Source organism: Planococcus citri, chromosome 4 (genome assembly GCF_950023065.1).
Source record: "Planococcus citri chromosome 4, ihPlaCitr1.1, whole genome shotgun sequence".
NCBI lineage: Eukaryota > Metazoa > Arthropoda > Insecta > Hemiptera > Pseudococcidae > Planococcus > Planococcus citri.
Window position 1 is genome coordinate 71,989,568 of NC_088680.1, and position 25,754 is coordinate 72,015,321.

Consider the following 25,754-nt stretch of genomic DNA (forward strand, 5'->3'; position numbering starts at 1 on the left):
CGAGTTTGACGTGATCAGCGTTGCTTATTTAGTGATAATACTGATAATCGACTATTCGTACACGCTATTTCGCTTTCATTCTGTCAAAAAGCTCAATTTTGGAAAAACACAATTTTTCAAATTTTCATCATTTTCGAGTATAAAAGATGTTAAATGAGACCAATTTCATTAGGAGAATATAGAATATTAGGAGGTTCGATACTCCTAATACTTGAACTTTTGAATCACTTTTGCGAGCTTTAGAGAGCTTTTTAAGCTGTACGAACTGGACGAATAGGGGGGTTTTTGGGGTCGGCGAATTCGTTTCCGGTGTTGGTTCTTCCAAAAAGCTCAAAGTTCCCTGTGAAATGAAGCTTTTTTCATAAAAGTCGAACTTTCAGGTATAAAAAAGCTCGATCGACTGAAACCAACGAGATTGACGTGATCAGCGATGCTCAATTGGTAATAATCGACTATTCGTACACTGTAATTGACTATCATTTGGTCACAAAGCTCAATTTTGAAAAAACAGAAAATTTTCAATTTTGACCATTTTTGGTAATAAAAGATGCTAAATGAGACCAATTTCATTAGGAGAATATAGAGTATTAGGAGGTTCGATACTCCTAATTATTGAACTTTTGAATCAATTTTTCAAGCTTTATAGAGCTTTTTAAGCTGTACGAACTGGACGAATAGGGGGGTTTTTGGGTACGGCGAATTCGTTTCTGGCGTTAGTTGTGCCAAAAAGTTCAAAGTTTCCTCTGAAACGAAGATTTTTTCACGAAAGTTGAACTTTCAGGTACAAAAAAGCTCGATCGATTAAATTAAACGAGCTTGACATGATCAGCGATGCTGAATTGGTGATAATCGACTATTCGTACAAGCTATTTCGCTTTCATTCGTCCAAAAAGCTCAACTTTGAAAAAACACAATTTTTCAAATTTTTATCATTTTCGACTATAAAAGATGCTAAATGAGACCAATTTCATTAGGAGAATATAGAGTATAGACACTGGAACTACAAGATGAACAACTGCAGGTCACAGCGGTAAGGGGAATCACGTAAAATTTCGTGAAAAGTTTTTCCAAACGGTACCTGTAGAAGCGCTGATCGTCGTTTTCCAACTGGCGGCTACTAGACGATGCGGGTGTTGGCGCGGCAAGGGGAAGTAATAGTTTCAGTGGTTTACTCGCTAGAGGCGCTGATCGTCGTTTCCCTAATGGACGACGCGGGTGTTGGCGCGGTAAGAGGAATGAAATAACTTTTTACCGGATCCCCTAACGTCTGTGCCCACCAGTTGTTCATCTTGTAGTTCCAGTGTCTATAATATAGAGTATTAGGAGGTTCGATGCTCCTAATACTCGAACTTTCGAATCGATTTTGCGAGCTTTAGAGAGCTTTTTGGGCTGTACGAACAGTACGAGTGGGGGGTTTTTTGGGTACGGCGAATTCGTTTCCGGTGTTGGTTCTTTGAAAAAGCTCAAAGTTCCCTCTGAAACGGAGCTTTTTTTCATAAAAGTTGAGCTTTCGCATAGAAGATAGCTCGTTCGACTAAAATAAACGAGCTTGACGTGATCAGTGATGCCGAATTAGTGGTAATCGGCTATTCGTAAACCCCAATTGACGTTCATTTGGCCAGAAAGCTCTAATTTTGAAAAAACACAATTTTTCCAATTTTTATCATTTTCGACTATAAAAGATGCAAAATGAGACCAATTTCATTAGGAGAATATAGAATATTAGGAGGTTCGATACTCCTAATACTCGAACTTTTAAATCAATTTTGCGAGCTTTAGAGAACTTTTTAGGCTGTACGAACAGTACGAATAGGGGGGTTTTCGGGTACGGAGAATTCGTTTCCGGTGTTGGTTCTTTGAAAAAGTTGGAAGTTTCCTTTGAATTGAAGCTTTTTTTCATAAAAGTTGAACTTTCAGGAACAAAAAAGCTCGATTGACTTGAATTAACGAGCTTGACGTGATCAGTGATGCTGAATTAGTGATCATCGACTATTCGTACACTGTAATTGACTATCATTTGGTCACAAAGCTCAATTTTGAAAAAACAGAAATTTTTCAATTTTGACCATTTTTGGTAATAAAAGATTGAAAATGAGACCAATTTCATTAGGAGAAAATAGGATATTAGGAGGTTCGATACTCCTAATACTTGAACTTTTGAATCAATTTTGCGAGCTTTAGAGAGCTTTTTAGGCTGTACGAACAGTACGAATAGGGGGGGGTTTTTGGGTATGGAGAATTCGTTTCTGGCGTTAGTTCTGCCAAAAAGCTCAAAGTTTTCCCAAAAATGAAGCTTTTTTTCAAAAAAGTTGAACTTTTAGGTCCAAAAAAGCTCGATTGATCCACATAAACGAGTTTGACGTGATCAGCTATGCTGAATTAGCGATTATTGACTGTTCGTACGCTAAATTTGCCTTTGATCCGTGCAAATTTCAATCAGAAGTACCTTAGTACCTAAATTAAAGCACAAAATTGGGGGTGTACGAGTGTTTGTTTATCACTAATTGAGCATCGCTGATTACAAATACGCTATTTATTTCACTGAATATCGCATTTTCAAACTTGAAACTTCAAATAATTAGATCGCCTTATTAAAAACCAAAACAAAAAACTAGGCGTATAAAAAAGTATATTTGATTTTAGCTACAAAAACTATTTCTTTTAGAATTTTATAAAAATTAATCTGTTAGATAAAATTGAAGGCTAACAATAGTAATTAAATTCATGGGGAAAGGGGAACGTAAAATAACAATAAAAATACACACATACACACGCACAAATAACTTATAATACACGATTATTCATGAAACACGAAAAAATTTCCACTACAGGCACAGGCATCCCTAGTGATAAAAATTTAGGTAAATACACTCGACACTTAATTGTTTACTTAATTTACAAGGAACGAGAAAAAAAAATATGAAGGAATAATAATGATATGAGTTAGATACTGGAAAGTAAAACCATTCACACTTTTCCCGTTCTGATTTCGGAGAGTTTTCGTTGTAATTGTTCCAGCGACGTTGTACCATCACCGTCGGCATCCTTCGAAGAAGAAAATAAACAAAAACAAAAGTCGTTAATACGGTTAGAAGATGCTGCAACTCACGCGTATATCTAGATTCTAGAATACGTACCCTGAATAATCTCTGCGGAGGTGACATTATTCTCAGGGTTGGAATTAGATTCGAAGATTGTTCCGCGTTAACGGACGGAGCCGAGCCGGGTTTCTTTTGCTGATCCCAGCCAACTTGCATTTGATATAATTTCAATTTATGAGCGTAGTTTTGCGCTTCTACGCTTTCTCCGGCTCCCTTTTCTATTCCGCTGACGGTGAAAGGGTTTTCGTTATCGTTATCGTCGGATGTCTTCAAACCTATCGAATGGTACGTACGTGAAATGAAAATGAATATAGACTATTCGACTCGACGGCGCATCGAGAACAACAAAATTGAAAATACAAATACGAGTACCAACCATTATTGCACAAATCGCCTTCTTTTTCAGCTTGAATCGAATCTAATCCTCGAGTAACGTATTGTTGGAAAAATTTCGACGTTTTACCCAAAATGCTGTTGATATTGATTTCGGGATGATTTTTCTTAAATTCGTAAAGCATTCTTAAACCCTGAATAAAAGAGAGAAACGAATATTACGGATTGTGCTGATTCTTCGAATACAATGTCAATGTGGATGTACTCGTCGTAGTAGGTACCTGTTGCGTTTCATTCTGATCGCCAATTTTTTTCAAAATTTGCGTCAATTCTTCGTGTAAACCTCTCGGTATGTGATACCTCGTTTTATCGGGAATGTCGTCTTTCTTTTCATCTAATTTCATGTGCTGATGGGTTTTTAAAAAAATAAAAATACGTAATTAAGCGTATCGATTGTAAACATACTCGGTATAGGTAGTAGATGATTATCGTCAACACTCACCCTTAATAACTTATTAACGTAATGCAAAAGTTCACTCTGTTGAGTAACACCCGGAATAATACTAATCACACTCAATACTTCGATACCTCTGGTTTGGACCATGGCGTGAACTATGGTTTTATACGTTCTTAAAGGCGTATCATTTTGTTGTTTTTTCCACCAAGTCGACGGGAAGTCCTAGAAGGGCGAAAAATTATACGAATCAAGCTCGACGTCTTTCGTATAGCGTACAGCGTATAGGGTAGAAATTAAAGGTAAATCCAACTCACATTTAAAAATCGGTGAACTTCGATTAAAATCTTATCGTATTCTAATTCGGTGTCCCATTCCGGTATGTATTTCAACGTTTTCCAGGTACATTTCATGATTAATTCTTGATAATGTTGATTGGTATTCGAAGAAGACACCGAATCGTATAACAATCTTAATAAGGCACTGTAATTCGAAAACGAATACGAATAACGCGTTAGTAAGAATATTAATCGCATTCAGCTAGGGTTAAATGAACAACTGAAAACCTACTAACCAAATAACTGCGGTGTGATCTGATTTCTCCAATATTCTAAGTACTAAATTATTAACAGCTTTTTGAAAAACGGTCGAGCTTTCCGCTTTTTCCAGTCTTTTCTCAATCAGCAATTCGATCAATAACATTAACAACTGTTGTAGGTTAGATTCGCCGACTTTTTCCGCGTAACTCGATGAAAATATCTAAAACCGAGAGAGAGATATAAAAAACCCAATAAAGTACAGATTCAGATACGCCGACATGACAGATAATTGAAAAACACGAGTAAGTAAGCTCAATTCACCTTTATCAACAGGGAAAATAGCGCCTTGTAGCACCTAGTCACTTCGGGGTCATTCAATGTGCTCAAACTGCTCAACTGAGAAACAATTTGCGAAATCAGTAATCCTTCTAGACCATTAAGCTCCTTTCTCTGCGAATAAATCAAACCATTATTAGTTTCGACGAAGCATTAATGTAGGTACGAAGAATTTCACAAAATGTCAATAATTTTCACTGCGGAAGTTTTAGGATATCCGGATCCGCTATCGTTTCCAATTGAAATAAGATCTTCGAACGTACCTTTTCTTCTGACGTAAGCGTAGGTTCTACTTCATCGATGGCTTTTAAAACATCGGTTAAATCACTCGATCCTATCGTCGTTATCCAAGCTTCTAAACTGTTTGGTTTACTGGGCGAAGTACGAATTCTAGTGATGGTTTGCGTATTACACGAATACGAAGGACTAACGATTTGCCTCATTGGTAACACTCTGAAAAAAGAAAAAGAAAAAAACTGTATAATTCGAAAAAAAAACTATGAAAAATACAACGATAAAACGATAAACTTACGGTTCTTGAAAATAATTACTATCGTATTCGTATAAATTGGGTTTCGGATGATTAATAGCTTGAGCTTCCAAGGCCTCGATTACTTGATTGTCTAAACCGAACCGTTTGACCCTGCAATATTAATTTTTAACAATATTGAATCAACGTAATCGTACAGAAGAATTACCGCGAATAGTTCTATCTTAGAAAGAAAAAAAAAAGGTGTTTTTCTACGATGCGCGCAAATGCAAAGCTTTTATAGAAGCAAGTGAATATAACCCATGCATGTCTGCCATTCAACAGCCTTATATTTTATATTTACACATTCTTCTTGCTTCTGATCGCTTCGTCGAGGTAATAATCTAACCGTGAAATGGTACGCCGTAAAAAAAAACAATATTTTATACCGATTGATTACTGTGACGTTATAAAACTTCGTATCTGAAAACACATCGGGCAACTCTTCGGATAAACATGGCGAGTGAGTCCAGGTAGTGTTGGAATTTTCTTCGATCAGAGCTATATCTTCAGCGCGTTCTAATTCCAAGCTAAATTGTTTACTGTTAGTAAAAGCGGAATGTAAGCAGATTTTAAAAAGCCAGTTCAGTACAAAAATCATGTAGCAAAAAGAAGAAAGACACGATGTACGATGAAATATAAATACTGCCAATTCAAAACCAACTTCTATAAAACGATATTCGTAATTCGTACGTATTTCTCTATTATTGAAAAGGAAAATTCGGTTGAAAAGATGCGTTCGCTATACTACTGGCGCAATGCTACTCAAGCAATCTCAAAAAATACTCTCCGTAAAAGAGCGGAATATTACTTGTAAGTATATGTACAAACGGTGGAAAAAATACCACCGGTAGGTAATAAAATAGGTAGCAAAAAAACTACTTCGATCGATCGATATAAAAATATAAAAGCTCAAAGCTGCGTCACCACATAACTAGGTAACCGAAGCATTATCATCGAGACTAAAAAATTAAGTACCGTGGCTGTATAATTGGCGGCTGAGGCGGTGACACTTGGGCCGGCGGCGTTTCTTCCGATTCGTCGTCGTCGTCGTCGTCTCTGTACGTATCCATGTCTTCATCAGCTGGCATCTCTTCATCGCTGTGCGAATCGTAGGTAGCCGTATTGATCTGATGAACAGGCTGCGGTTCGTATTGCGAGGCACGTTTCATCGGCGATATCTGCGTCGGTTTGACCGTAGCAACCGGTATATTGGGACGTGTTCTCGAGGCACGTTTGATACGCTCTTCTAGCAGCGACATATCCTTATCTGATATCTGCACAGAAACGGTAATGTCAGATGAAGATTGTTTAGAAATGCGGTTTACCAACTATTCGATGTTGGGGGTGTCTTACTTGTCCGATCATATTTCTGACTTTATCGCCCACAATGAAGTACGCTGCTATTACGCAATTCAGCGCAGCGTTACGCACCGAGTTATCTCTATCGCTGATCTGTTTCGCTATTTCTTTCAGAGCCGCAGCCGGAGTAGGTTGACAAACCGATAAACCGTAATTTTCGATCATTTTACTCAATTGTTCCAGGCAGCCTGTCGGAAAAAATAACGCAACGGCGAGTTAGAAATCGATTCGAAAAACTTATTCGTACCGTGGTTTCCTTTTTATTTCGATTACCTGTTCTTTGACGCGCGTTTTTCGATTTAATGCCATCCATGACGTATGTGAATAGTTTACTGATCGGATACACGGAACCGATCGCGTCGAATATATCTTTAACGTTATTTCTAACCGTATCTTTAGGGTCTCCGGCCTAAAAAAAAAAAAAACAAGAAAGGAAAAAATTCGATAAAAAAATTGCAAAATAATTTCAACTCGAATAATACAACATCGATTACTACCTTGAGAACTAAATATGGTAAGAAACTAGCAGCTTCTGCTTCGGCCATGTTGTATCCTTCTTCAGCCAATAGCCTGAAGACTAATTGTAAGAATTCCAAACCTTTTAGTAAAACCGATGGATTCGTGTCGAAGAATCGAATCGTCAACCATTTCAGTATTAAATCAAGATTACTCATTAGAGCTGGCGTGTTAACAGAGGCATCCTGAAATTCAGATTCCACAATTAGAAAAGAGGGTCGTGTTCGACTGTAATCTAAATTTGCTGATTTTTCGAATGAAAATATCACGACGAAAAAAAAAATACCAACTTCGTATAAAGCATCGAGTGCCTTCAGATGGAATTTGAAATCGGGATGAAACATATTCGTGACGAGTAACTTATTAACGCCGGCTGTGTTCATCTGATCTTTCAACTGTTCGATGAATTCTTCTCTCGGTGTCGTAAAGTTCCATTTTAAAACCTACAACGTAATTCCAATCAATTTATACTTCATCCTATACGAGTAATCAACTAGAAACATTCACGAATGGAGCAACTCACCTTTAGTTTGTTCTCATCTAGAGTACGTTGCATTTTCAAATTATTCACTTTGAGTAAAGGCGTAGAATCAACCTCTTCTTCTTTCTTCTTCCTGGTAACAGTAGCACTGCCCTGAAATTGACAAAAAAAAATCATCTAGCAAATTCGAACCAACAAAACAGAGAAGAACTACTCGAAACCGAGCTCACTTTCGAAGCAGCTATAACCGTTCTCGCCTTAGCCGAGCTATTCTGAGATGCGCCAGCACTGGCCGGTTTAGAAGCAGGTTGTTTCGAAGCTTTAGGGGCCGGTGTGGGAATATCTGGTAAATTACCGCGAGCTTTATCCAGCAGATTTTTCACCACGTGCACAGACACAGGCTATAGGAGCAAAAAAAAAATAACAAATACAGTTTCCGTTTAAAAATACGAATTGGTTCAGCGCGATTTAAAAATACGTACTTTGAGTTTTTCGCACGCTTGGAACATGCACGGATAACCCAGATGGATCATGAAACCGAACACAGCTTCGTTGGCGTTTTTACGTACGTCCGAGTTACGATCCTCCAGATTATTGTACAGGAACGAGAGACAAGCCAGTAATTCGTCTTTTGGAACTTGTTTCACTGCGAAATTCGACGACAAATAATAAAATGTAATTTGTTTCAAATTTACGTAATCGTAACAATCGCCGATGATATTTCAAGTATTCGACTTACAATTTGGTAACTTTTCGGCTAACCAAGCCCATAATTCGCAACGTAACGTGGGCGATCCGGATTTCAACGCTGAGGCGATCATTTCGCCTTCGAAAAATGGCAGATAGCCGCACGTGTCGCCCCACGTATTGATGCATTTAATCGCCGCGGCTCGCAAGTAATTCTGTCAAATTATATTCGTAAATAATAGTAAATCAACATCTTACGCAACGAACAATTCGAATTATCGCAGATCGTCGATACTAACTTTATTATCACCTAATCCTTGTAAAAATCCTGGGAAGAATTCTCGAACGTACGGTTTACAAGAGGATCCCATAGCGACCGCGATAGACTCGCAAAGTGTGACAGTAGTAGCCGCCAGTCTACCGTTCGAATCAGTCAGTCTTTCGGCGATGGCCGGAACCGCTTCGCCGAGATTACTCGTAATGAATCTAGCTTCGGAGATGATCTCTTGTAATTTATTGATGGCTTCGGTTCGTACTTTCCAATCTTTGTCTTTCAACTCGTTCACCAGCGAATGAGTGATTTTAGATGAGATATCGACGCGAGGAACCATGTCTTGAATGTTTGGAATTTGAGGAGCTTCTTCGGCGAATGTTTCGTCTTCGGTGCCGTTCGAGTGGCCCTTCAATTTACCACGTTTCGGACTCGGTGGCTTTTCTCCTTCGTGCTAAAATAGGAATTTTTTTTAAATGACAGTAAAATTTTAAAGTTAATCGCATCGGTAGTATACGTACTTTTTCGAATTCGGCGTTGATTTGTTGTAGCAGCGCGGGTTTTTCATTCTCGAAGAACAGACCTAATTGAGGACCCATATATAAGTACATTGTGCCGAGTAATGTTATGACAGCGCTGCGTACGTTCGGATTGGACGCCGCAACAGCTTTCTTCACGTTATCCATCAACGATTTCGGTTGAATTCTGCGATTAAAATGAAAAAGAAAACGTTAATTAAGAGAATTAAGACGGATTCCTTTCGTTGCCAAATTACGTATTATCGCACTCACATTTTTTCCGAGCTGCGAGCGTTTAAAAAAAACAAATATAAGTAAATATTATGCGTAATAAAGGCATATGTAACGTGAAAAGAGACCGAGGGAGTTTCAATTATGGCTAATTTTAACCGTGCAGATGAAAATTGAACTCGAAGGGATCAGAAACGTATTTGGAAATTTCGAGGATTTGGAAAATGCCTCTTTTAGAACAAAATTTCCTTCGAATACTCGTATGTAGTTTCGATCATCGATACTACTCACATGAATCCAAATTCCAATATAGCGTTTGACAGCCATAACAAAGCTTCTTGTTGCACCTTGGGATTTTTCTGCTGCGAAAATGCGAATTCCAATACTTCTGTTGAGACGTAATCAAGCTTCAAGTTGTCGGCGAATAGCAACAAAACCTCGGTAGCCAAGCCATTATTTTTAGCATCGCCCAATAAGGAAACTAAATCGGTTAAACAAACAGCTGCCGCGGTACTGCGAAACAATACAAACGATTAGACTCGACTTATCGATCGTATACGTTACGAATAGAAAAAGTAGGCTAGGACTGGTAGATACCTGGTGAGAGTGAAATTTTCCGAAATAATTTTCAAGCATTCTAATCTCAATTTTAAAACCTGGAAATTATTATCTTTGAATCCCGGTTTCTTGCTTAATAATTTAATGAGGAGCTGGCTTTGAACATCGGCGCTGTTCAGCGTGCCGATAATTTCGCTGAATTGCTCGACCGAAGATAATCTAGTTTTCCAATTTCCGTCCGATAAGCCGGATATTACGGCATCAGGGAAAATTTCGACCGCTTTTTCGGCTACGTCTTCTTCGGTCAATTCTCTTTCGGGTATGGGTTTTGTAGATTTTGGAGCTTTGTTACCTAGGCAAAGAAAATACGCGAGAATTAATTTTCGAAAAGTACGAAAAATTCGATTAAATTTTCGAGAAAAAAAATTCTCCTACGCGATGATTTTGAATCGCATCGTTCATCGTTGATAGCGAACGAATTTTAATAAACAACTCGGTTCGATCTAGTGAACTTGAGACCGTAATAGTGTTTCGATTTAGAGGCCAGTTCGTCCGACAGATAAACCGGTTGTTGTACGCGAAAAGTTATTCAACTTACTAAGATTGGTATTAGACGACGATTTTTTGATAAACGTTCCCGTTTTGTTAACCGGTCTCTTGACCGGTTTAGGATTAGCGCTGCCGGCCTTCGGTCTGTCCACAGTGGGCTTGGAAACAGCGGGCGGCGGCGGTTCTGCTTTCTTTACAATTTTCGGTTTCACCAAGATTACCGCTTTTTCTGAAGCTTCCTTGATCTGTTGAAAAAGTAGCGAATATTACCAACCACATATTATATTTCCAGAATAACGAGCTCGAAAATAGACATACCTTCGTTATTTTTAAATTATCCACGTCGCTCAAGAAAGGCGAGATTACCTTCTCGCCGACGACTTTCCACGCTGTACCGATCGCTTCGGCTGAATTGTCTCGAACGATTGGATCTAAAAACAAAACAAAAAACACACGCGCAAACATTAAAGAAATTACCGCAGTAAAACGAGTAAAATTAAAAATAAGAAGAAAGCTTACCGGATTCGTTCAACGTTTTTAATAACGCCGTAGTAAAAGCCTTAAGTAATTTCTTGTTTAAAATCAAAGGAGTACATTTCGTAAAACATCTGGCTAAAAATGCAACTGTTTCGGCCTTAACGGCGGGATTTTTACTCTCCATGGAGGTTATAATATCTTCTTGGGCGTTTTCCAAAGTCATCTGTAATAATAGGAAATGCACGTGGGTGAAATCGTAGGTACGTCGCACGTTGAGGTGCATTAACTCGAAACCACTTACGCTATCGTAAACCGCATCAACAGCGTCACGCAACGGTACGACGACGTTTTGTTTTTTCTCTTTGAATTTTTCCAGCAGCGAGCCTAGACAGTTGGACGCGTACGGTGTGAACTTCTTTTTTAACCCTTTAGCCAACATTGCCATACATTTGGCAGCAATGCCGACTAATATGACGTTGGTATCTTTAGTAATAACCTGAAACATTATATTAAGTACACATCTGACTCGATAAACGTGAAATACATATTTTCAAACACGTACTTTTTTCAAAGCGCGCACCAAATCTCCGTAATCGCCACTTTCCAGCTTAGGGGCATTCGTTAGAAGCTGTTCCACAGCATCTAGAGCTTCTTTACGCTCTTGCCATTTCTTAGCCTCGATTTTTTCGTAAAAATCTTTCGGCAGTTGAGATAAAATATCTACCGCTTGAATCAAATCTATCGGATCGATTTCTTCGGCTGCGTCGTTATCGGGTACATCTTCGCCTTCATCGTCTTCGTCGGCGTTTTCGGCCAATTTTAACTGTTTCGCTTGCTGAGATCGAAGGTAGCGTTGAACGGTAGGTTTTTCCGATTTAACCTTTTCAAATTCCGAGTCCAATTCTTGTAGCTGAAACAGATCGAGTTTTCAAGTCGATTACACGTCATGGTCATATCGATGGATAATCTTGAAAACAAAATTGTATCGAAAAATGGAAGACCGAAGGGATAATCAGAAAGAGGAAAACAATCACAAACCTGTACTGGCTTTAACGAAGAAAGCTGCGATTTCAGAACAGGTCCGATCCATTTGAAAATTTCGACAGATAAAACTTTACTTTCATCCCTGACATTCTTATCACGATCTTCTAATAGCGTCGGCAGTCGTTTCAATAATACTTTCATGTTGATAACTTTACTACCGAATTCTCTGAAAAACGAAACGAAACGAATAGAATTAAATTAATTTCATTCGACGACATTACGCGTCAAATGTGATACGCAATTATTACTTTAAACTTTGTGTAATGGCAGCAACACAAGCCGCAGAAATCTTTGGATTTTTGTGTTCCGTTCCTTTCATAAGTTCTTCTAAAACGACTTCTTGTTTTTCAATTTCTATATACATGAGGCAAATTTGGGTAGCTAGATCCTTGATTTTCGCTTTCGTCGCGCCGATACATTTTGTAACGATAATCGGCATCACTTCGTTAACAGTCCTGAGAAATGACTGGATGAGTAAATTACGTTATTTCATCGTAATCGATCTGAATCACGACTTACTTTCCGGCAACGAAGGCATTCTCGATGTACGCCAACGACGCTTCCAAGCCCTTCTCTTGAGCAGCTACGTTACTATCGCCGACAAATTTTTTAATCAAACCTAAATACTTACTCCATTCAGGAGATTTTTCATCGGCGATTTTACGAAACTGTTTAGTCGCCTCTTCGTAACCATGAACACGAGCCTTCCATGACTACAACAAAAACTCGAGTATGACTAATCTGTTACGAGAACAATTAGCGTTAAACAATCAACTCGCGACTCACTTTATGAACACATCGTTCATCTAATGGTAATTTAATATAGTCTGAATCTTCATCCATAATCACAATTTATGTATCACAACCTTAGAAAAAAATTCACCTGAAAATAGTCGAACAATAAATTAGAAATAAAATCGTACAAATGTCATCATTATGATCAACCAACTACGACGAAATACAGTTTGAAATACTTCTTTCAATAACACAATTAACTGCATCATACACACGATTAATTACATATTAATGCGAATTGCGATTCAATAATTTTCAAGAATACAAGAATTAACAAGAACAGAAATAATGACGTTACAATGGAAGGCGTTAGTTAGGTCTACATACGAGTAAAATACTTACTTCCATCTGCAATTTTATAAATCAACAATTCACTAAGAATACTACCAATGATAAATATAAATAAATGCAATAATTTTTAATCACGAAAGAATAACTAGCAAGTGCGTAATGCGAAGTTGCAGAGTAAATTCTAATATTTTCTGTTATTTTAAATTCAATCAATATTCACTGCAGTATCTTCGTCCTCCCTTCCATTCTCTTCCATCGACCATTCGCTGATATGAACACATGTTACTGGATGACGATTTTGACATTCGGCTAACTACGTCATAATCACGTGACATAAACGTGTGGTGATTGGCCAAGATCTGTGTACAATTTTTTTTTTTTTATTAATTATTTGATTTTGAATTTGTTGAATTTTGATTTTTGTTTTGATGAACGTTTGAACTTTGAAGTTTTGATTTTGTTTTGATTGAATTTTCGAATTTCGTTCGACAAGCTCAAGCTGCTCAATATTATTCTTTCATCTTTCTGAATGTGAACTTCTATCATCATCTGAAGTTTTTACTTTTGAATTGAACATTGAACAATTGAATTGAATTGAATTGAATTGAACAAACCTCGTGCTTACTGCTTTTTCACTTCGCTTATTCTCCACTCCCCTCCGGCCTGCATATTGAGTTTTGACTTCTGACTGAGTTCTGACCATTTTCAGCACGACTTTTATTAATAATTTTTCCCCCAAAAAATAAAAATTAAGCACTTAAGAAAGACGTACACCACACCATACTTTTCCGTTCACTTCCTCTCCTCCATTAAAATTAAAATTTTAAATGTGGATTTTGGATGTAATATAAATGTTTAAATGCTTAAAACTTCAAAATCACAAAAGCTCATGCTCATAATATAATTAATTAATTATATTATAAATGAATCAAAAATTATTGATGGCATGATGGCGACTTGTGAAGTTGTGAGTGGTGACTGGTGAGCAGTAAGAGTAGTTACAGACTACAGTCAGTAGCGGTGACTAACTATTGATTTGAATTTAAATTTTGAATCTCGTCTTTTTTTATGAAAGGGGTATTGAAACGAAAATGTCATTGAGTCGATGCTGAGATACACACAATTTAATTCTGAACTTTACTTTGCAAATTGTTGTTTTATGAATGTAATGTCGCGCTTCCAAAATCATTCATACGAGGTAGGTAAAGGTGCCTATACAATAATATCACAAGATTGAAACGCCGGAAATAATCGTCAAAACTACTCGAGTGTAACCAATGAAATTGAAATCATATTTTAAATGAATTGATGGAGTTACGAACAAATGGAATTACAATTGTTCGTTTAAAATTAATTTACTTGTATTCGTAAATACATTCATTTTGTATCAAGACTACGAAGCAAACAATGAAATATCAAACCGGCACTTGATCATCGTGCGATTCGTGCGTCAATATAGCTATGCAACGTTCGCTATACCTAATTAAAATGCAAAATTATGCATCCTAGCGTCGGGATGACTTAATATGGAGATCTTGATTTAATACTATTACTTAGTTCCGATATCGATATGGGAAGAAAAACAATTGCGTAGGACTGAGAATTCTAATTGACAGATTTATCTAATTGGCAATGTTTTATTCGTTCCCACCTAGCTGCGACTGAATCAGCAATAAATGATTTGAATTTTATTTCAGGTAGGAAATAATCTTCAAAAGGGCAAATCAGTGACCCCCCCCCCTTAATTTCTAAGTACATACATATATGTAGGTAGGTACCTCATTTGACGCAGACAACTGTGTAAATTGCAAATGCAAAAAGTAATCGGAGAAAAATACATAGATATAATCGCGTACCAAACGTTTCAAACCCTTCTACGAGAAATCTGCTTATAGGTTATCCAAACAAAATAATAATGCGTTTTTCTTAATTTTAAGGAGGCAAAAGAATGCAGTTAAGGAAAAACTTACGTAAAAAGTTAGTAGGTACCTACCTAAACCTATGTATTATGCCAGTAAGTGTAAGCTTCCAATACCGCTATGCGCAACACTTTATCGTGCATTTAAATGAACTTTTTTCAATCAATAAAATTTATAGGTTACCTTGAAAATATCATAGAAAAAGATTCGATCCTTTATCGTCCAAACTCACCAAGTAATTGCCTACATGGCGAAAGTCACGCGAATAATTCACATCGTTCATTTCAATAGACGCAAACCGCGGAGAAAATAAATTGTCGGTAGAACTCGATGTATTCATTATTTTTTTTTTCATTTCGCTGGAATGTAGGGCCATTGCCAAAATTGCACGCAGCGTTCTGGATGAGGCATCATTGCTAAATGACGACCGTCTGTAATCCATGTTCCAGCCTCATCACCTACGTTGGCAAATGATGAAATGTACGAGAACGAGCTAGACGATGAAAAAAATAATCTAGAGTCCATCTATAGAAACGCATTTCCGTATTTATACGAGTACCGGAGTACGTCTACGTAATATACGTACATCCAGTGAGTACTTGAGTGGTCGGCGAAACTTTAGTTTGGTTGGATGCAATAACCCGATACCATTATTAAAAAAATGTCAAGTATGTGAAGGTGTTGCCTGTCTTTCAATTTGAAGGGACAAATTGCGTGAACATCGAAAACTGAACAAAATTGTTACGAATTACGATCATTTTTTTTCAACTCTGATATTTTTCAATTTTCAAGTACCTACTTGAAATTTTAAAATTGACAATTTAGTGAAAATTTTCGTAAAACCACTTTTCAAGCTCTCAAATCTTTTAAAATTTCAGAATGAGAAAGAAATTGATCATAACAAGCATTTGTAATTTGTACACGTACTCGTCATTTCCACAATAATTTTTTCAATTGTTATTTTTTGAAATTGAAATTCATTCGTTGCATCGCTCCTTTAATTTGCAAAGTAAGGCAAAAAGTCATAATAGGTATTTTTTTTATAGGTATGTGATTTTGTTTAGTTTTCGATGTTCTACCTACTACCAAGGTCAAAAATGAATTTTGACCGCTGGTTTCGAAGAATGCAATTTTCCCTTTCAAATCGAAATGCAGGCAACACCTTCACATAACATTTTTTCTTAACGTGGTATGGTATCCGGTTGTAGTCAAAGTTTATCGCTCACCTCTCATTGGACACCCTGTATAAACGTGATCAGGATTCGGGTGTGAGAAGCAATCAAGTTATTCAAGTTGGGCAAGAAATATGCTCATCTTAAAATAATACAAAGAGGGTCTGTTTTTTTATTTTTAGCTGAGAAACTTTTGGTGACAAAATCAACAAGTATTTTCGAAGTTGCTCTAACAAAAAAAAATACTTATAGTTTTGTTTCACTGGAAAACTGCTAGTGCAAAGTACACTACTACTGCCATACTAGTGATTACTTTCAATTGGAATCCAAAAACTCAGTCTCGGCAAATTTTACTAAATTTCATATTTTTTCGTGTACTTTTAACGTCTTTATTGCCTTTTATGTTTTTACATCATTTCAACGGGCTTTTGACGCTTTTTCGCGAACTGTTAGGTGTATAGATCTAAGTACCTAGTTGAGATATTTTTTTCATTCTTTTTTATGTCAATTTTTACCAACATTTCACCACTTTTGGTCTTTGCAAGTGTTTTTACACCAAGGTGAATGCATTTTGGGCCTAATTTTCATTAAAAATTTATCAGTTTTTCATTTTTGGGTCATTTTAAGTGATTTTAAATTTTAATGCTTCTTTGAGCGTTTTAAAATCATTTAAAAAAATTTGGAACACTTTTTTGTGCATTTTGCAAATATTTCACCAACATTTTTTTGTGAATTTCGATTTTTGAGTAATTTTTAGACAGTAGCTTCACTTGTTACATTTTTGGCAGTTTTTTCACATTATTTCAAAGTTGTTCTCGTTCCTCGTTCGTAGGAAAAAAAAAATTTCCCTTGGCAAAAATCTGGAGTCGAGCTCTGACTTTTGAGTAGAAGTCTTCGAAGTCGAGTAATGATAAAAACGGTTACGGTTTACGGTTTTAGTTTTGTTCTTGCCAGTTTCGGTTTCGTTATTCGTGCTTTGTTTCGCGTTACGGCGTGCGTACGGTTACGGTCGCTATCAGTCAATGTGGTTTGCACTATTTTTTTTTTCCAATTTCGTCTGCTTGATTTTGGTTTATTTTATTGCGGTAGATTCTTTTATTTTTTTAAAATCTACAATATTGAAAATTAAAATGAAAACAATGGTAATGGCGAAAAAAATGAAATAAAATAATAAAAACAAAAACCACTTCCAAAATTACGACCCATTGTCGTTTGATAAACTATCATCTACCGTAGAAATTTGAAATTAACAATTATGACAACACCGCATTGAACTTTAACATGGGGGATCCATTTAGGTAAAATTTGGAATCGTTTTCTTACACGTTCTTGTTTATTTAGTTGTCTTACTAAAAAACTGTTGTACAATAATAGTCGAAACTATTTTGTGATATTTTGTAATATTGTATCTTTATATTTATAAATATTTCGAATTATGGCCCAGAGCGGCGGTGGCGACTTCGAGAATGTAGAAGAAGAAAGCAACTATAATAATGCAAATTTCGGTATGGGCGAAGAATACAGCGGCGAACCGTTCAACGAAAGTAATAATTGCGAAGTTTATGAGGAAACAGGCGAAGAAGGTGACGAAAACTATCAGCCAGCCACTAAACGTGGTAGAGGTGATTTCAGGTAAGCAGTACTTTTTTGATTTCTAGATTACCGTTGATATGTTGATACACAGAAAACCGTTTCGCCCAAACAAAGCTTATCCGTTGCTATCTGTTTTATGCTTATTGCTTACTATATTGTATCGACGTTACAGGGACAAAGGAGCGGGTACCGGTGCACGCAATGGACCTCGAGATTCCGGATCGAGATTTCATGGTCATGGATTTGCCCACGGCACGAATGGACCCGGTACTTTCAACGCAACATCTCCTAACGATTCGGGGCAGTTCGGCGGTGCTACTCGGACTGGATCGCGATTCCACAACGCTGGTCACTGGGACAACGAGCAACAGAATTTTGACGAGTTGACCAGAAGTGCGATTCCTCCGTTGATGAGTCAAATACCGGGGGTATGTATCGATTTCGATGTGTTTTAGATTTAAGATAGTTGTACGAATTTAAAATGTGTAAAAAAAGCCGGGGGTTTGGGTTGCCCAAAAGTTGCCGCCTACCTGTCCCACGGATCATCGTTACATTCAATCGCATTGTGGATAAGGGCTTGCACGAGTGCGCTGGAAAGCCCTTAAACAGTGTTGTAACGATTTGTGGACACATTTCTGTTTTGTAGGCTTCGGTGCCGCCACATATGATGATGAATGATGGCTATCAAGGCGGTCATCCATTAAGTGGTTCTATGTCGCAGGTATTTTTAATCATAGCGTTAATCAGTACCGAACTCGTCGTGTATTTAATTCGATAACTCATCTCGTGTTTGGTTTGTAGCAGCCTGCGGTTAATGTGATACCTGAAAACGATCCTACCGAAGCTCACACGTCGCCTCCGAACGCGGTAATACCTCCGACCGGATTCCAGCACACCATCGGGCAACCTCCCTCGGATAATCCTTCAATCATTCCTGGCACTACACCTACACAAAACGGTAACGATGTTAGTACTAATAATGGCCAACGTTTTGCTGTGATGGCACCAGGAACCGGGACCAGTCCGATGGCTGTCGCAGCTCAACCGAAACCCGAGTCTGAATCGGTAAATCTTGACGACGCCAACGCAGAAATATGGGTTGAGACTAAAACCGCGGAAGGCAAGTCGTATTACTATAATGCCAAAACTAGAGATACCACTTGGACCAAGCCGGAAGGCGATAATATCAAAGTTATATTGCAAGAACAGGTAAATATCGCGTGTGAGTTTTTCGACACTTCTCTATTGAAGTTGTTTTTTTATCGAACGAATCTATATTTTTTCTAGATCGAAGCCATGGCAGCTGCATCCGGAGTCGCTGCACACCAGATGAAAGTAGATGGCGCGGAAGAAGCTCAGGGTCAGGATCCGGCCGCTGTGGCAGCGATGCAACAATCGATGATGCCTCACATGATGCAACCTGGCGGTCAGATGCCTCCGCCGAATACGATGCAGCCTCCTCCAGGTATGATGCCTCCATTCGGAGCACCGCCGTTCGGCGGACCGCCACCATTTGGTATGCCTCCTCCTGGCTTTCCACCAACCGCTTTCCCCGGTGGATTCCAACCGCCCGGTCCGTGGGGATTCCCTCAAGGTATGCCTATGCAGTCGCCCATGATGCCTCCTAATATGATGACCCCTCAACAGCAAATGCCCGGAATGCCCGGTATGCCGATCAGCATGATGCCTTCAAATGAAATGGAGGATAAAGCTCTGCAGCAGGTAAATGAATAACGCTCGGTTAATTCGATATCATTTGTAAAAATGTGTATTTTGAATCTCGGATGTCTTATATATGTATCTCGCTATATTTTCGTGTTTGGCAGATTGATCCTGAAATCTTAGCCAGAGCCTCGGAATGGACCGAACATCGTGCTCCGGATGGCAGACCTTACTTTTACAATGCTAAAGGCGGGGAATCAGTTTGGGAAAAACCGCAAGCTCTCAAAGACTTCGAAGGTGAAACGATAATTTCCTTACTTTATGCAAACTATATGTACTTTTTACTCGAGCACTTGTTTTAACGTGTTCAATGTTATTCTTCGTAGCCGCCAAAATGGCCATCATGCATGCCAATTCCGTACTAGAAAAACAACAGATGGAAGCCGCTATGAATGCCGCCGCCGCAGCAGCAGCCGCAGCTGCCAACCCAATGGACTCTAAGCGCTTCGATCGTAAACGACGCGACGATTCCGAATCTGAAGACGATAAACGAGACGATAACAGCAGCGATGACGACAAAGGAGGCAAAAAACGTAAAGAGAACGCTCACAAGGATTCTTCAGTCAATGATACAGATAAGAAAAAAGATGACGACAAAGTAGTTCAAAAAGTACAAGATAAATCGAAACCGGTATCCAGTACTCCTGTTCCAGGAACTCCTTGGTACGCGCGTTTTTATTTCAATACGAATACCAATAGCCCGGGCTTATCCGAGTATTTTCCAAATTGTCCGTGTTTACATATTTTTCAATCGCGATTTTGTACAGGTGCGTCGTATGGACGGGTGATGGACGTGTATTTTTTTATAATCCCTCTGCTCGTGCATCTGTATGGGAAAGACCAGAAGACTTAGTCGGAAGATCTGATGTTACCAAAATGGTCTCAAATCCACCTCCTGTCGTTTTAGCTTTGAAGAAAGAAAACCAGGAAAACTCCGAAGATGGAAGCGCTTCCAACAAAACGCGAAGCGATACAGGATCTCATGAAGCGGGTAAATATTCGACAAATGTTATATTTCTCCGTTGATGAAGAGTGATGAAACTCGATTCAACATTTTATTTTCTGTATGATAGAACGGAACAGTACCTCAAACGATACCAGAGAAGAGCCTAAAGTTACCCAAGGACCGTCGCTGAGTACCGATAAACAGCAGATTAACGTTGGTAAAGAAGCAGCTATGGAGGCCGAAGTTCGAGCAGCTCGCGAACGTGCCGTTGTTCCGTTAGAAACTCGGATTAATTCGTTCAGGGAAATGTTAGTCGAGAAAGAGGTTTGTAAACTATCAAATTTGTTCATTTAATTCCCATCGATGATCGTGCAAAAGCGTAATATGTATTTTTTTCCCGCTACAGGTATCCGCTTTTAGTACGTGGGAAAAAGAGTTGCACAAGATAGTCTTCGATCCGAGGTATTTATTATTGACTTCTAAAGAACGTAAGCAAGTGTTTGAAAAATATGTCAAAGAACGCGCCGAAGAAGAACGACAAGAAAAACGTAATCGAATGAAACAACGTAAAGAAGACTACAAGAAATTAATGGAAGAAGCTAATTTGCACGGAAAGTAAGTTTTCATTCGACTACTCGTCTTTAGTTTTCATTTCGAACTGGCTCTATCTTTTTTTCCTCGTGTGTCCCTGTAGATCATCATTTAGCGACTTCTCGTCCAAATATGGCAAAGATGAAAGGTTTAGGAATATCGAAAAAATGCGCGAACGCGAAAGCTTATTCAATGAATTCATCTTGGACGTCCGAAAGCGTGAAAAAGAAGAGAAAAATCACAAAAAGGAACAGGTACATGAAGTAGCCGTTGATCTTGACAGTGTATGGAAAAAAGTGGTGTCCAAGTTATTCGCTAGCGAGTCGATTGAAACGATGAAAATTGAAACCAATCTAGTAGTAACTCGTGTAAATGATGCGCTAGCGGATCTCTTTTTAAAATTTGAGAATTACGCGAAGCAATTTCATTCCTCCCGCAGCCGTTGGGATGATGTTCGAATCGTTGCTAAACGTGTATTTGCGCGAAAAGCGACATTCCTGTAAGAGCAGTCTTGTTCTAGGGAATTTATTTGGCGTATTCGCGATTCTCGAATTTTAAATTGTTCACCCTTTTCTAATAATTAGCGAATAGCTGTTATTTAGGTAATTACTATAATTGATTAATCCATCTAGCTAATTCGTCATTCGTACATCTGAGCTGAAACGATCTGCTTGATCATTTTTCAGTATTTATTAAGCGTATATAATTAATATGTTCGTTCGTATTTACGCAGTGGGAGACTGACTTATGATCTTTATTTATGTACTAATTACCTTTTCTTTATGAGTGTTGTTGCTTGATCATTTTTAAAGGATCGTTTTAATTGTGGTCTTATTCGAAGGTATCTTGTATCGAAAGTACGTTTTTTTTTTGTTTTTTATTTTTAACTGAAAAAACGCGTATTTTTTAATATGATGACGCATGTTGTTGTGTAACATTGTCGTGTTTCTTAAAAAGAGATTATACAGCTTCAAAAGAGCCCTGTGGGAGAAACGGATGTGTCGTTTGAGTGCGCAGCCTCCTGGTAAACTTCTTGCATGCGAGTGAATCGATCAGGTTTTTTTTTCTTCTCAAACAGTACTAATTTGGTTGTCAATATGTTGTATTTGTTTGTATTTTGTGAATGATATAATATTTTCAGCTTTTATAATTACGAGTTCGGTCGACACCGAGGTCATACAACAGCGTTGTATTATATTCAACCACGTATTTAAATCGAGCCGAATTCGTACCTATGTGTATATTTGCGTATTTATGACAGAAAAACCAAAATCAACGACACGAGACGGTCGAATGGCGTAGAAATTTTATGAAATTAGCTGCACGCTGCATGCTGCGCCGCGTCCAGCGCCGACTCATTAGTAAGCCGTTGGATAAAGTTGAGCGTGAGCGGCGTCGTGAACTGCTCGTGTTAACACGTCGTCTCTGACCGAAGTAACATAGTCCGGCTAGTTTCTGTTTTTTCCCTTTTTGAAAAATGACAAAAAAAAATTCGCGTGGTAAGTTGAAGGTATATAATACATATGTTCGTATACTCAGTCTTCCAAGTATTAGATACGTATCATCGTTGTTCGATCGGTATGGATTGATTATGTATATAAATAGAAACGGCAACGAAAAATAATTCTAATCTATCAATAAAACAAACTGCTGGTATCGTTCTAGTATAACCATTATCAGAGAGTGATGGCGATATTTATTCGAAAGCTGAACTGAGCAATTGAGCGTACGTAGTTTTACGTGTATTTGGCTACTTGTTCACTCGTACACAGTACACATCTTGCTCACATTCGAATGGAATTTACGCACCTATGTGACTCCCATTTATCCTAACCCTGGAATTGATCTTACAAAGGTGAATAAAAAATGAAAAAAAAACACAGTAAGATTAGTTGTTAAATCGAACCGTTACCTCTTTGGTTCCCATCGAGAGGGTACGCAAGGTCGCTGATCGTCGCGAGTTGACCGATATTTCAATCCGGCTCTTTCCAACTGAAACGGTCTTCGATAAATTCACTTTATCAAGCAAATTTTGTGGTCGAGAAGATGTAAGATGTTTCTGCACCTGCCCGCTTATTGTTGGTTTCTCATCTAACATTGAGGCTGTTTGTTGTAATCGTATTCGTTCTACTCGTACAATTGTTATAATGTATTTAATTCTTTTACGTTCGTGCGTTTGATTGTAAATGTATATTTAATTGTACTTACATATCTGTTAAGCCGCGGTATTTTTCCCTGTTTGTTTTTTCAGGTTATGTCACGCTGGTTTCATTTGATTTGGCCATAAAATGGCACCTTATTTGAAATTTCTTAACCATGTAACGAATCTCAGGAAAGCTGATTCCGTGTACGATTGAAACTATCTGTTTTCGTCGCTGTTAACAGCGAGCTACAAAATCTGCTTTATAAAGTGAATGTTAAATATTATATCAAAATTCTATTGCCACTGTTTTCCTTTTTTTTTTTTTTTTACTTTTCAAAAAGTGATTACTGATTTCGTTTTGACGACTTTCCGATTGTGTGAAATTTATTAATATTTATTGGTGATTCGTTACTAGTTGTAAGGTTATACTTGGATGTGCATTGATCATTTACTTCTATCTGATTGAGGTCCTTTATTGATTATTCATTCGCATTATGGTTACGTAGTTATAGTATTTACAATATCCAAATGTAACTAATTTGACGCATTCTTTTTTCTTATTATTTATAGATTCGGAGAGAATTTTTAGATTTACTTCGCGAACATTCAGAAATCGACCGCCATTCTCGATGGAGCGACGTAAAAAAGAAATTGGACCACGATTCGCGTTACAAAATGGTTGATTCGAGTACCCTACGTGAAGATTATTTCCGAGATTATATTAGAATATTGAAAGATGAGAGACGTCATCGTGAACGAGAGAAAGAGCGCAGAGAACGCGACAGAGATCGCGACCAAGAAAGTGATCCGGTAAGGAGTAGTCTTAATTCAAGTAGATATCGTTATAGCTGTTGATGCGTTTAATTATAGCCTATTACTCGGACAAATATTTTTCAGGAATTAGCGCACGCTTCGGATGTGGAAAAAGATCGCGAAGCCGAAAAAGCGGCCAGAGTCGAAGCTAGTATCAGAGAACGTGAAAAAGAAGTCCAAAGAACGTTAGCGGTTCATTTAAGAGATAGAGATAACGAACGCGAACAACATAAACACGATGAAGCAGTCCTTCATTTCAACGCCTTGTTAGCCGATTTGGTAAGTTTTTCGAGAAACAAAAACACCGGCTTAATAACGTTCGGTGAATAACTTTGTGGAGGGATTCTGTTGTAGGTTCGTAATTCCGAGTTGAGTTGGAGGGAAGCTAAAAGACAGCTTAGAAAGGACCACAGATGGGATGCAGCCGAGCTTTTAGATAGAGACGAAAAAGAAAAATTATTCAACGAACATATAGAACAATTGACCAAAAAGAAAAGAGAAAAGTTCAGGTATTTTAACGCTCGTTACGTTACATAGAAGATACGAATTCGATTCGAAAACGTCGATAATGATGATTTTATGTTTGAACAGGGAGTTATTAGATGAAACTACGGAAATAAATTTGAACTCGTCGTGGAAGGAGGTTCGTAGACTGATAAGAGATGATCCCAGATATTCCAAGTTTTCGTCCAGCGAAAGAGTAAGTCTCGAGACAGTCGATTCTAAAATTGGAGTAAGTTTCTTTGTTCGAATCATTTTCAACTGATGTGTCTTTTTTTCAGAAATGTGAAAAAGAATTCAAAGAGTACATAAAAGATAAACTAGTAACTATCAAGTCTGATTTCAGAGAACTATTGCAGGTAAGATCGCAGAATTGTACCAAATATTACTCGTATTTACTTCGTTTGTAAAATGTCTATTTTCAAAGAATATGTTGGGTACTGAAGTATAATTTTCTTTCAGGAAACGAAACTAATAACGCATAAAACTTATAGCGTAGTTAAAGAAAACGAAAACCATTTAAAGGAAATCGAAGATATTTTAAAGAACGATAAACGTTATTTAATGTTGGATCATATACCGGAAGAGCGAAAAGATTTATTAATAGCGTATCTAGAAGATTTAGAAAAACGAGGTCCACCGCCACCTCCGACAGCATCAGAACCTTCGAGGAGGATTATCAAATGATAAGTTTTTCAAAAGAATAATTCCGCAATAAAAGTCCATTTGTATGTCATACGTAATTAAGTATTTATTTCATGTTGAAATTGTCGACTCGACGAGTCTTTTTTTTCTTATTCAAAATGTTGAGTATGTTTTATGGAATTTGACCTTGATTATTTTGCCCTCTTCTTTCTTTTCCCCCTAGTCTTATCCGAATTGTTAGAGTTGGAGTATTTTTACGAATTTCTCTTCCCTATTTTGTTTTGTTTTTATTTTATTCCCAAAATCGATAAATATTTTGATCGGTTGAAAATGGACGGTTTTTTCGAGCAATTACGAGTACACAAGATTGTGGATGAGGTTTTTCGTTTTGACGGTCCTGGTTAGAATAATGATAGTTTTAATACATTTTCAATATTTACGTCTTATATTTCTTCATATTTGTACCGTAAACTGAGATTGCATCGTTATTTGTAATACATAATTAATACGTATCGTATATTTGAATTGGTCAAGTTTACTAGTTTTACATGATTTGGTATTCATTTTTCAACGTATTGTCATTTTGAAACATGTAGGTAATTTGTACGCATTTAAAATATAGAATTGAAAACTCTTC

The 25,754-nt window shown here is 37.6% G+C and overlaps 2 protein-coding genes across 4 annotated transcripts; one reads left to right on the plus strand and one right to left on the minus strand.

The window, feature by feature from the left end:
* Nucleotides 1–2,612: 2,612 nt before the first annotated feature.
* Nucleotides 2,613–15,429, minus strand: msps (msps cytoskeleton-associated protein 5). Of its 3 annotated transcripts, none has more exons than XM_065364968.1 (34): nucleotides 15,175–15,429; nucleotides 12,773–12,869; nucleotides 12,506–12,699; nucleotides 12,235–12,441; nucleotides 11,981–12,152; nucleotides 11,505–11,852; nucleotides 11,244–11,438; nucleotides 10,985–11,165; nucleotides 10,784–10,896; nucleotides 10,515–10,710; nucleotides 9,956–10,268; nucleotides 9,650–9,871; nucleotides 9,131–9,314; nucleotides 8,638–9,063; nucleotides 8,391–8,553; nucleotides 8,134–8,297; nucleotides 7,882–8,052; nucleotides 7,694–7,804; nucleotides 7,461–7,613; nucleotides 7,152–7,355; nucleotides 6,928–7,063; nucleotides 6,649–6,842; nucleotides 6,271–6,569; nucleotides 5,682–5,834; nucleotides 5,296–5,406; nucleotides 5,027–5,216; nucleotides 4,749–4,877; nucleotides 4,463–4,647; nucleotides 4,206–4,371; nucleotides 3,937–4,113; nucleotides 3,716–3,841; nucleotides 3,478–3,628; nucleotides 3,138–3,376; nucleotides 2,613–3,045 (listed from the first exon to the last, which is right to left on the minus strand). In XM_065364968.1, the coding sequence occupies exons 2-34, from the start codon at nucleotides 12,827–12,829 to the stop codon at nucleotides 2,968–2,970; spliced, it is 6,108 nt and encodes a 2,035-aa protein (XP_065221040.1). In that variant the 5' UTR covers nucleotides 12,830–12,869; nucleotides 15,175–15,429; the 3' UTR covers nucleotides 2,613–2,967. The 3 variants fall into 3 exon arrangements, with proteins under 3 accessions (XP_065221040.1, XP_065221038.1, XP_065221041.1); XM_065364966.1 differs by lacking the exon at nucleotides 15,175–15,429 and adding an exon at nucleotides 13,124–13,335; XM_065364969.1 differs by lacking the exons at nucleotides 5,682–5,834; nucleotides 15,175–15,429 and adding an exon at nucleotides 13,124–13,334.
* Nucleotides 15,430–17,457: 2,028 nt separating this feature from the next.
* LOC135843001 (transcription elongation regulator 1) lies at nucleotides 17,458–25,751 on the plus strand. The gene is made up of 17 exons (XM_065360718.1): nucleotides 17,458–17,795; nucleotides 17,929–18,184; nucleotides 18,403–18,477; nucleotides 18,558–18,965; nucleotides 19,044–19,478; nucleotides 19,583–19,715; nucleotides 19,805–20,141; nucleotides 20,246–20,469; nucleotides 20,552–20,748; nucleotides 20,831–21,039; nucleotides 21,119–21,269; nucleotides 23,729–23,968; nucleotides 24,056–24,250; nucleotides 24,326–24,480; nucleotides 24,563–24,671; nucleotides 24,754–24,831; nucleotides 24,935–25,751. The coding sequence occupies exons 1-17, from the start codon at nucleotides 17,599–17,601 to the stop codon at nucleotides 25,157–25,159; spliced, it is 3,624 nt and encodes a 1,207-aa protein (XP_065216790.1). The 5' UTR covers nucleotides 17,458–17,598; the 3' UTR covers nucleotides 25,160–25,751.
* The last annotated feature ends 3 nt before the right edge of the window (nucleotides 25,752–25,754 follow it).

Excerpts from the sequence above, each read along its gene's own strand:
- LOC135843001 (XM_065360718.1), top strand. The coding sequence starts at position 17,599 with ATGGCCCAGAGCGGCGGTGGCGACTTCGAGAATGTAGAAGAAGAAAGC. Across the intron at positions 20,470-20,551 it reads TACAGGATCTCATGAAGCGG|AACGGAACAGTACCTCAAAC; the intron begins GTAAATATTCGA and ends TCTGTATGATAG. Across the intron at positions 20,749-20,830 it reads AAATGTTAGTCGAGAAAGAG|GTATCCGCTTTTAGTACGTG; the intron begins GTTTGTAAACTA and ends TTCCCGCTACAG.
- msps (XM_065364968.1), bottom strand. The coding sequence starts at position 12,829 with ATGGATGAAGATTCAGACTATATTAAATTACCATTAGATGAACGATGT. Across the intron at positions 9,872-9,955 it reads GAAAATTTCACTCTCACCAG|TACCGCGGCAGCTGTTTGTT; the intron begins GTATCTACCAGT and ends ATTGTTTCGCAG. Across the intron at positions 4,372-4,462 it reads GATCACACCGCAGTTATTTG|TGCCTTATTAAGATTGTTAT; the intron begins GTTAGTAGGTTT and ends TTCGAATTACAG.